The sequence below is a fragment of the Odocoileus virginianus genome, chromosome 1 (assembly GCF_023699985.2).
Source record: "Odocoileus virginianus isolate 20LAN1187 ecotype Illinois chromosome 1, Ovbor_1.2, whole genome shotgun sequence".
Taxonomy (NCBI): domain Eukaryota; kingdom Metazoa; phylum Chordata; class Mammalia; order Artiodactyla; family Cervidae; genus Odocoileus; species Odocoileus virginianus.
The window spans coordinates 59,453,861-59,465,925 of NC_069674.1; the positions used below are offsets into that span (position 1 = coordinate 59,453,861).

The 12,065-nt window shown below is 40.4% G+C and overlaps 1 protein-coding gene across 2 annotated transcripts in view; it reads right to left on the bottom strand.

The window, feature by feature from the left end:
• DOCK4 (dedicator of cytokinesis 4) overlaps positions 1-12,065 on the bottom strand; it is a 470,931-nt gene that overhangs the window by 204,103 nt on the left and 254,763 nt on the right. For both annotated transcript variants that reach the window (XM_070468527.1, XM_070468524.1), the window contains exons 11-12: positions 9,996-10,128; positions 5,694-5,782 (exon numbers count right to left, since the gene is read on the bottom strand). In XM_070468527.1, the coding sequence (XP_070324628.1) occupies positions 5,694-5,782; positions 9,996-10,128 (222 nt within the window). The remainder of the gene's footprint in view (positions 1-5,693; positions 5,783-9,995; positions 10,129-12,065) is intronic.

The window sequence follows — 12,065 nt, forward strand, 5'->3', positions numbered from 1 at the left end:
ACTATATCCTGCCAGGCTCCTCTACCCATGGAATATTCCCAGCAAGAATAGTGGAATGGGTTGCCATTTCCTCCTCCAAGGGATTTTCTAGACCCAGGAATTGAACCTAGGTCTCTCACATCTCTTGCATTACAGGCAGATTCTTTTACCTCTAAGCCACCAGGGGTGCCTTCATTTAATAATTAGGAAATTATTAATAATTAGGAAATTCCAAAAGTGAACCAAAAGGCCATATACTATATGTATAGCCAATAGGTGGCGCCAATGAGTACCTGTTTTCTTTAAACAATATTAGAAAGCAAATTGTCCAAGTGCAGTGTTCAAAAGTCAGGAGTATAGACACAGTCTTTAAGAATTACACCAGTTCAATACTATTGAATCAAACAACTACCTGTCTATGTGAGGACAGGATGCTCACCTCCCCCAAATACAGTCTAACTCTCAAAAGCCTCCTTTCACCTCAGTTAAATGAACACCATTTACTTCCTGCACAGGGTTAAACTGCCCTCCTTGTACAAGTATACGTGGGCTTCTTATCTAGGTAATTCTGAAGGAGTTTCACCTTCTGTGGGGGTTAAAATGTATAACTGGCAGGGATGCAACCACATTGCTCATCTGGCTAAGGCAAAAAGCAGATTGTAGAAACTGACCTGATTAGCAAATATGATTTCTTCTAGTTGTAAGTTACATGTACAAACTACAGGAAATAGGATTTCATAAACACATAGATAATATTAAAAAATTCTGAATTTTCTCTTAGGACATACTGAACAGGAGCCAAGGATTTTTACACAATTTATTTCAAATAATAGAACTGAATGTGTCTCAGGAAATCATATTGGCTCAGTCTTATTTCACATTCCTAGAATTCAACTGCTAATGTCTATCAGAGGTGACGTTAATAATAACCATTTGCTCAACAAACTTCAACCAGGCTGATTCTAATGACTATTTTTAGAAGTTCAAATTCTCACAATATGATTTTTGGATTTAAAAATTCTCACAGAGTACAACTTTGGAAATTTTGAATTACTGCAATGAACTAAATCTAACCATGCAGATATATGTTAATTCAATTATATTTTTACCTTTACAAGTTAAATGGATCACCTGAAATTTTCTTCCAGTTTCTAAACCCAATAAAGATAGTGGTTAATGTACTTTAGCAACACAAGTCTTAGGTTACAGGGGGAGAAAAAACCCAGTTATCTAGACAAATCCTTTTACCTATTAAATAGACAAGATTATAACTCCAAAAGATAGGAGCACTTCAGTGAAGCATAAAAGGCCTGAAAATTAGGTGGTAGAATTTGATTCTAAAACTAATTTCGAAGTTATTCTTTTTTTTTCTTTTTTTAGTATAATGATCAAGGAATAGCAGGAGGAAAGCAGGGACTAAAACAACACTTTGTCGAGTGAACTTAATTCTCTTGAAAACATTTGACTGCACTGCTTCCATTTAATCAACTACTCCATGGTCCAAGGAGAAAAAGTCAACATTTCACTGTGATAATTTAATCACGAGGCATCCCAATTTCCAACTTCAATTTCCTATATTCTTGTTTCCCCCTTAAGTACGCTAGCAGATGCCTCCCTTTCAATAATAATGCCAAACAGCTCCTAAAACTCTATCCACTATTTTTATAATTGCCTTCCCTCAAGACAGGTGACAACAGAACAATGTTCCACTCTCCAAGAATGGAAAGAAAGAGTAAAGGGTTCATTTACTAATTTTTAAAAGTTTCTGTCTGAACTTTCTCACTCTGGAGCAGTATTTTGGAGTGACAAGGCTTAGGGCTGGGTTTGCCTTGCTATGAGCGAGCTAAAAGGGACCAGAAGGACCCAAGAAATAGAAGGCGAGCTGATGCTGGCTGGGTGCAGCTGGCTGGGACTCAGGCTTGATAGGAGGGGGAAGGAGAGGAGTGGGCTCTAAGGACAGGAGAGCAGGCAGGATTTTGCAGCCAACGCCAAGCATAAAGAGTATATATTCAATCTAGGAATCTCAGCATCAAGATAGGCAGCAAAATGCAGGATTGATTCTGCCAAAGGCAGAGAAAACCTGCTAGGCAGGGTTGTATGGTAAAATGGTTTCTTTTATTCTTTCCAAAGATGCAACAAGTGGTTTTTCATTTCAGTACAATGGATGTAAACACAACAGGTAACACCCAGGGAACTTCCCAGGGAAACATAATATGCTGCCTTTCCTTCCTGGGGTTAATCTACGTGTCAGAAGGAAGACCTGGGGAGAGAGGTTAGCAGTCGACTGAACACAGACAGAAATGGAAGAAACAAAGAATAGGAAGAATCAATTTGATGATTCAGCCTACCAATAATTCAGCTGTATGATTCTCAAAGTCTCCATTTAGAAGATCAAATCAAGATCCATTTTGAGAAAATGAAGCAAGGTGCTTGACAAAAGAAGGGTAAAATATTCTAGAGGATGACTCCGAAGTTGTAAAAAACAAAACAAAACAAAACAAACTAACAATGAATAATACATTATGTATCAAATGCCCTGCTATGTGCTCCGCAACATTTTCTCTTTTAATCCTTCAATGACCCTTACAGGATGATACTACCATGATCCCAGTAAAACTTGATTCAAACGTAGGACATCCCACTTCTAGGAGCAAATATCTTTAGGCCTTCATCTCTAAGAGATGACTCCCACCTGTAAGCAGAGAGAAATGTATGGTTTGGCTTGACTGGCATCCCGATCTCATAGGATATAGGGTAAATTATGTAAGGAATCTATCTGGACATATAAATAAATCAAAGCCCATTATCCAGGACTTCAGCATGATTCAAGAGGGCACTGAGCATCACTTCAGTCAGGACAATGATAAACTCAAAGGATCCAACAACAGAAGAATTGTAAGGCACACTGCAAAGAGGAAAGACCTGGGAGTTGACAAGGAATTTGGAAACAAGTATATTGGAGCAGATCAACACACCTTGCTTAGTCAACACTGCATCTATGATGGTAAGGAGGGAAGGGAATACACGGGAAAAATTAGAAGGTCAGGGTTAGTTTTATATTTATTTATTCACATAGGAGGCAAATGCAAGCAAACTAAAAATAATGGGACTCTGGGAGAGAAGGAAAAAGATACACAATCGCTACAAACTTCTCCACCCAAAGTCAGTGGGCAGAAGCAAAGGAGTAAGGCATAATGAATGTGAGGCATCAAAAGAGCTCAAAAAGGAAATTCTTAAATCAAGTCTAGATAGATTTAAGAATAGAACTATGATATGAGCCACCTTTGTGGCTAGTAACCACTTAAAAAATAGAAACAAAATTAACTTTTGTAATATATTATGTTTAAACCAATATATCCACAATGTTACCTTTGCACATATAATCAATATAAAAATTATTAAAGGGGTGTTTTATATTCATTATATATGTATCAAGTCTTCAAACTCAAGTGTGTATTTTACAAGTACTACACACTGCAATGACATCTCCAGTGGCTCCGGGGTAAAGAAACCGTCTGCAGTGCAGGAGATCCAGGAGACGCAGGTTCAATCCCTGGGTCAGGAAGATCCCCTGGAGAAGGAAATGGCAACCCAATCCAGTATTCTTGCTGCAAAAATCCCATGGACAGAGGAGCCTGGTGGGCCACAGTCCATAGGGTTGCAAAGACTGATCAACTGAACATCATGCTCACACTTTAATCCCAGTGTTATACTAGTCTCCTGTCTAAGGCTCAATAGCCACAGATGGCTGGTACCTATCAAGGTGGACAGCACAGGTACAAAATACATTTAATGATAAAAAATAATCCATGGCATCAAGAAATACCAAAAAGTCTGTCAAAAGTAATGAATTTGGTTAGAAGTTTGTCAATGAATTTGGCAAGATAAGTTTTTAAAAAGCACTAGGCCTACCATCTTACTGAAAGTACATTTAAAATAAATCGCTTGGTCTCTACACCATAAGTGCTATTTCTTTCACAGAAAAATTGAAGACAAGTGTACACAGCAGTTTCTGAGGTGTTCTTCTTATTTCAAGTTATATTCACTACTAAAATCTCCTAGTCCTTCAGAGACTGTACCTTCAATAGCAAGTGCAAGTATTTTGTTTATTTAGTGATAGATGGAGGACTTTGTGTGGATCAAAGGAAGCCAAGTTCCCTCCCCCACTCTTGGGAAACTGGAGAGAAAACTGACCTCACCATTCATTACGGACTGAAGTGCTGCCACATGAATGAGCTGTGAATTCTTATAGCTCTCATGTGAACAAACCACAGAGTTTCTGTCTGCAGTTACTCTGTGGGTTGTTTTAGACTGGTGATGTGGGATCATCATATGCAAAGGGTCCTCTGTCCATGGAATTCTCCAGGCAAGAATACTGCAGTGGGTAACCATTCCCTTCCCCAGGGAATCTTCCAGACCCAGGGATCAAACCCTGCAGGGTCTCCTGCACTGTAGACAGATTATTGTCTGAGCAACAGTAGAATCTGCCTGCAATGCGAGAGACCTGGGTTTGATCCCTGGATCAGGAAGATCCCCTGGAGAAGGGGATGGCAACCCACTCTAGTAATCTTGCCTGGACAATTTCATGGACAGAGGAGCCTGGTGGGCTACAGTCCATAGGATTGCAAAGAATTGGACACGACTGAGTGACTAACGTTTTCCCTTGACCTGGTGAGATGTACACAGGTTTGAAGAAAAGGTGGTCTATATTTAAATTCAGGTTTTTTTTAACTGCCAGGCAAGTTGGACTATAACACAACCATCTATATTCAGGGTACTTTAAAAATCAGCCGCAAAAAGCAATGCATTCAGTTCAAATACCAGTTGATTTAGCTGTTTCTTTAATTAAAGCACACAACTGCATAGTTTATTCTGCTTCAACATGGGTTTGGAGGTGGGACAGGGAACAAATAATATTCATCATGTTTTTGTATACTGATCAAACTTAAAGATGTCATTCAATACATTATATAATCTACATATGCTATATAATACTAGTATGTTAGTAGTATAAGAGTATGCACCACCTGATGTATCATATGTGCTTCCCTGGTAGCTCAGCTGGTAAACAATCTGCCTGCAATGCAGGAGACCCCGGTTCGATTCCTGGATCGGGAAGATACCCTGGAGAAGGGAAAGGCTACCCACTTCAGTATTCTAGGCTGGAGAATTCCATGAACTGTACAGTCCATGGGGTCTCAAAGAGTCAGACACAACTGAATGATTTAAACCACTCAGTGATTTAAACCACTTATATTACATATAACTTATAATGCTATGTTATATTACAGTTCCTGCTGATGGCATGCATATGCTTTTCTCTATATAACACTACAGCTATAGGCAGAGAAGCATGGTTTTCTTGGACGTTATTGACAAAAATTCCTGTTCATCAAACCCATTCCACACAACTGTCATGAACCGAGGTATATTTGTCATTTGGTTTTCAGCAATCAGCAACAACCTGGAGATCCCAAGACTAGAGAATAAACTAGGATACTCTATCTTGATTCAAACCAGAAAAGAATAGATCTTTGAGAGTTATAGTTACAAACCTATCATAGAGTAAGGAGACATACCAGCATGCTGACAGAGCACTTTTAGGGAATGAGTAGAGAGAAAAACAAAGGGCTGCAAATCTTCTTCTTCACAGACAAATAAAGCGAAGCAACTGAAATGAAGAGTGTGGGGAGTCAGACAAACCTTATACTCACCCGCATTGGAGCCAGTCAAATTATAACGCGCGTTCAACTTCTTGATGATGTTCTCGTGGATCTGATACCACTCACTCTCTGTATTACACCTGTGAAATCACGGCCACTCTGTTAAGCTTTGATGATGCATGAGATGACCTTACTACACACCTGCCCCTTTTCACATAACCACTATAATGTACTTCCTTAAACCTCCCTACAGTTCTCAACACAGAGAACATGGCTTGGCTTAGCTGCCCCAGGATAAGCAGGAATGACCATATCTGGTAATGCATGACCAAATACTTCATGAAGTGGCTGAGATGAACAATTCCGCTTATGAGAAGCTCAGAGAACAATGCATACAGTGGGAAGTACAGGCTAAGATTCTGACTCCCTGGATTTGGATCCTCACTATTAACTGAGCTATGTTCTTTGGGTGAGTTACTTACTCTGTGCCTTGATCTGTTCATCTGTGAAATGGGGGCAATATACTAGAACCCTGAACAAGCTTGGGTTTAGGATAACCCCTGGCATAAAGTAAATGCTCAGTAAATGTTATTTGAATGTTATTGAATTATTTACTCTCCACCTATTATATCATGACCAAGTTGGCTAGCATCAAAATGCAACTGAGGTTAACACAACTTGAACTGGCAAAAACCTGGGATTTACTGAAGGGTAATTAAGGTAACTCTTCCAGATTTTCTACTTCTAGGCCAAAAGGCATTTCTCCATCTCTCACTCTGACAGCCATCTGTACCTTAGTCTTTCAGCTTTTGTCTTTTACCAACTCATGCTATCTTTGTGTACATGGTACAGTTCACCTAGGAGACTGAAGATTCTTGAGAATTGGATCTAGGACTGGTAGATACTTGTGTTTCCCTCAGTACTTTGAACATTGGAGGTGCTTAAAAAAGTACTGGCTACATGAATGACTGAATGGATATCCCTCTGACTATTACTCCTGATGATTTGTTAATAACTGGGTCTGTTCTCTTCTTACTGCTGAGACTCCCCCCCAAGTTAGGTGTTTGTAAATTCACTACTATCTTTCACTAGTAACAAAGGCTCCCTCCCAAGGGTCCTGATAATCAAAGATTCTATAACTATCAATCAAAATATTCCACCTTAGAGAGACTGCTTCCTTGTGATCTCATCTGTAGCCAATAATTCACAATGTGCTTACATATTTATTTATTTCACCACCATAAGCTTTTCAAGGATGAACTTGATGAAGGTTACCTTTGAACCAGTTAACAGTAGGATAGCAAATAAGATCACTGACACTGAGAAAGCTGGAAAATTAAGATGAAATAAAACCATTCCACTTGTCCAGCTGTAAGATACCAAATTGCCACTTAGTACACCCTGCTTCTAGTTTTCTTAGTTCAGCTCAGTGGGGAAGGAAGAAAGATAGCTTGCTTCCTATTAAATAGTTAAGTGACTCCGGAACTCATGCTTTTAACCTACAAAACTCCAAATAAAATAAAAGCTCCTAAAGTATGTGACTGAAATATCTTCCAGGCTCAGACGAGGTATTTCTTGCTATTCTCTGTTTGAGTCCCAGTTTGGGCTAAGGATTTGGTCACGTTAACAAATAGAAATTTCTTCCAAATTGTTTGTAACAGTCACTTCTCTAAAATGTTTTAATAAATTCTAGCTTCTTTTTCATCTACAATAACTGTTTTAACTACCTGGCATTCATCCTGGAATGGATTAATAAATTGCTGAACTGTAATTTTTAAGGGATCTCTCTTGCATCAAGAATAACCCAACTTTATTTGATATATATGAAAAAACAAACAATAACAACCACAAAGAGCAGTACAACTTAATTCTAGGAGAGTGAGTAACCCCCACAGAACTGGAATTCATGGATCTTCCTTGGCTGGATGCATACTCAAGAGGAATGCAAGCAACTCCAGGTCCCTCAGTTTTCCCATTGACAAGATTAATCTAACACTTCCTACGCACACCTGGAAAGATCACTCGAAGAAACAATGAGATTGTGAGAAATTTTAGTTTTTCTTAAAAAGCAAGGTCACCTAACAGCATCATTGTCACATCACTAGAAAGTGGTATGAAATAGCACCCTGAAATAGCACGTATGACCTGGTAACATGAGAGCTCAGGTTCTGAGTTAGGCAGTCCTGACTTCACAGCTGGTTCCTGTTCTGATTAGTCAGGTGATTTTGGGTGCTATTTAGCCTCTCTGTCCCCTTATGTGGAAAACAGAGCCAACAGCATCTGCTTCATGAGTTTGTCATGAAGATAAAGTGACACGGCACATGCAAAGTGCTTATAAACATGGTTCCTTGCAGATAGTAAGCACAAAGTAACTAGGCTATTATCATTAGTATTGTTGCAATTATATTATGTTTCACAATCACCAGTAAAATTTAGAAAGGGGATTATACTGGATTTACACTCCACTGTGGGAGAAAAGAGTAGCACGCTTTACTACCCAGTAGTTTCAGCAAAAGTTTTCAAGTTTAATATCAAGGTCACAGATTTTATCACTCTTAAAAGGTGCAAAGAGAGTTTCTAGTCCTAAACCACAGGCTATAAGTGAATCTTTGTCAACTGATTAGCAAACATGTGGGGCAGGTCCCAGGGCCTCTGGGTAGAAGATGGATAAATCCAAGAAACCCTGCAGCTGTTGTCAAAAGCAACCTGAAGTATATGTCCCGCAGGTAGTGGGACACGTGGGTCCCCTCTACATATGGAAAAACCATTGGCACATGCTACAGCAGCCGAACAGATAACTAAAGCAAGCTCACTCACAGAGGAGGTCAGTAGTGTGGCCCTCAAATCAGGAATGCGGACCCCAGATCCCCCACCCCCTAGTGCATCTGCTCTGAGGATGTCACTGTGTGCCATCTCTCCAGTGTCAGACCTGTCGGGAGGTGCTCAGGCAAGGGCAATCAAAAACCATGTGCCTTTTTAAAAACTTAGGATGTGGAATACATTCAGTGGATTTTCTTTGTGGAATGTTCAAACTGAACTGTATCTGCTGCCACTGACCCATAAAAGATGCATAAACCATGTTCTGAGGATCTTATTTGGAAATAGGGTCTTTACACAGAAAATCAAGTTAAAATTAGGTTGTTTAGGGTGGGTCCTAACCCAATATAACCTAACTGCTGCTGCTGCTAAGTCACTTCAGTCGTGTCCGACTCTGTGTGACCCCATAGACGGCAGCCCACCAGGCTCCCCCGTCCCTGGGATTCTCCAGGCAAGAACACTGGAGTGGGTTGCCATTTCCTTCTCCAATGCATGAAAGTGAAAGGGAAGTTACTCAGTCATGTCCGACTCTTAGCGACCCCATGGACCGCAGCCTACCAGGCTCCTCTGTCCATGGGATTTTTCAGGCAAGAGTACTGGAGTGGGGTGCCATTACCTTCTCCGAATATAACTAACTAGGCCCATGTAAAAAGGGGAGATGTGGTTACAGAAACAGACACACACACCTGGACAAAGTCATGTGATGATGAAGGTACACATCAGGTCCTGCAGGACACCAGAAACCAGGAGAGAGAAGCAGGGAACAGAAGCCCCCTCACAGCCCTCAGAAAGAATCAGTGTAGCCAACACTGTGATCTGGGAGCTGTGGTTTCCATTACAGCGAGACCATAAATGTCTGTGGCTTAAGCCTCCCTGTTTACCGTGCTTTGTTAGTGAAGCCCTAAAATGGGCTTCCCCGGTAACTCGGTCAGTAAAAAATCCTCCTGCTACGCAGGAGGCCTGTGTTCCATCTCTGGGTTGAGAAGATCCCCTGCAGGAGGAAATGGCAACCCACTCCTGTATTCTTGCCTGGGAAATCTCATGGACAGAGGACCCTGCCGGAATATAGTCCATGGGGTTGCAAAGCCTCAGACATGACTTAACTAAACCACCACATAATAAACTAATAATACATGAAGCAAGAGGGGAATCACCCAATCTGAACTTCCTTTTCCTTAATTCTAATTAGTTTACGTTAAAAGCTATTTCCATTTTCCAAGAACAAATGAACTTTCTGAGGGTAAAGCTATAACAGGTTTTAAAGTCTTGGGAGGTATTCTATGCAGTGGATGGTCCACCCAGTGGGAAAACTATCTGTTCTTTTTGGTTCTCAATTTCATAACTCCTCTGAAAGGCAAATGATGATTTGTAGGCTCAACTGTAGAAGGCCTAGAGATTATTAAATTTTTGAGGAATGGCTCATAAACTTGGCCCGTCCCTGGCTCTTCCATTACCCACAGAAAGCAAGATTCACGACACAGGATGCCCATGTACCCCCATGCCCACCCCAGTCCATATCATGTGCAGGCTTCTTACATGTACACTTTCAGGATGAGGTCATCTTTCGTCTCTCCCGTCAGCAGGTCAGCAATACTGAGAACTGCACAGCCAAAGGGTCGCCGGTACTGGACACTGCAGGCATTCTTTTTTTCTCCTGCCCCCATTCGACCTGTTCAATGAGAAAGCACACCTAGTTCAAGGAGCCATTTGATTAATCCAGCTTAAGACGAGACACATACAGCCATAATATAAGTCATATGAAATGTAGTGGGTAATGGTAAAGACACAGAGTTGGGGCAACTGTTGCCTCCGTTCTGAACTCTCCCCTCAGACCACACAGTTGTGTGACCTTGGGCAGGCAGTGCAAACTCTGGCCATTGGCTGTTACCTATAAAACATGAAGCTGAGCCCATGTGTGGGTACCCTTCCCGAAGCATTCACGAAGGCACCCCAGGAGAATCGCATCCAAAAAGGCAGTAAGGGTGCCCATTTCATTTTCTACTTGTAAGATTCTCCATATTTCAAAAAATGATTTCAAACATTTCACCTCTGAAAAGAAGTGATTTGAGATCACCGGAGGTATTGCTCACCAGATGAGCAAATGAGCATGTTCTTTCCTGACTCAGTATGCAGGCTAAGATTTCCAGGGATCCTTTTTTAACCCTGAAATGGTTTCTACTTGTTTAAATTGTTAGATGTTTTCAAATCTGTGGTTCAGATACTGTTTTAATTTATCGTTGCATTTAATTACCAACTGGATATTTTGAAAACGGAAAGCAAAAAGCACACTGGAGCTGTAACATAGCAAGCTAATGTGAGGAGAAATGATGAAAAAAGTCTGTCAGTCTGTTTCCAGATGCTAGGGAACAGATCTGTACATTGTTTCCACCTGACTGAAGTCCTCCTTCAACATGTCTGCATGGCTCTAGTACTTTCCAAATCAAATGCTAAATAGAAAAAAAGGAAGGAATGGCAGTATTCAATTTGGCTTTCATTCTTCAGTAATAAAGGAAAATTGCCCCTCTGATATATCAACTTCAGAGTAATATTTATAAACAGAAGCTGGAATACCACTTAATGGTGGTAAAAACCACAGAAAAAACAACACAAAGAAGAAGAGGATTTCTGACATAATGAAAAGGATTTTTCCCTGTTGAAATCCCTTTTGAATAATTAATGTGTGACAGCCTTGAAATGTACTTTCTTGGATGATGTTTCATTTTCATTGGTATATTACTAACATATTGATTAACAGGCCTAAGGATAATAAGAATGCTGATTTACAATGGAATCATGTGCTAGACTCAACACTATAAAAAGAGTTGAGAGGACTCCTCTGAGATCAGGGACCGGTGTTCACTATGTGGCATGCATGGGTTTGGCGAATCATTAGGTATTATTACTATGTAGGTACAGGATTTCCCAGATGGTGCAGTGGTAGAGAATTCACCTGCCAATGAAGGAGACGCAAGAAATGTGGGTACGATCCCTGGGTCGGAAAGACCCCCAGGAGAAGGGAATGGCAACCCACTCCAGTATTCTTGCCCGGAGAATCCCATGGGCAGAGGAGCCTGGCGGGCTGCAATCCATGGGGTCACAAAGAATCAGCTACAACTGAGTGTACATGCAGGCAGCGCAGGGGGTCATGTCGGTCCAGGCTTATTAACAGGGTGAATACGTAAACTTGGCTACTGTGAACTCAAGAATAGTAAGCAAAACAAGGACAATAAATGTAATGAAGGCTGTAGTAGGACTAATAATTATTAGGGCAAAGGTTTTTCTTCGAATTACATGAATTAGTAGGTGTTCAGCTGTAATATCAGCTGTTAGCTGTTAGTCATATAGCTAGGGCTACTGTTTGGGTGAATATGCCTATAGTTTCAATAACTACAAATATACTGGTAAGAGGAATGGGTATTCCCTATGGTAGAAAATACATTAGAGATGCTTTTGTTTTATGGTGAAAGCCTATAATAATTGTTCATGATAATAAAGGGATAAATACACCTAAAATTATTAAAAGTTGTGTGGTAGGTATAAATGAATGTGGTAAAAGACCAACTAAGTTTGTTGAGTTGATAAAATAAGCACTATAAGTATTTCTGT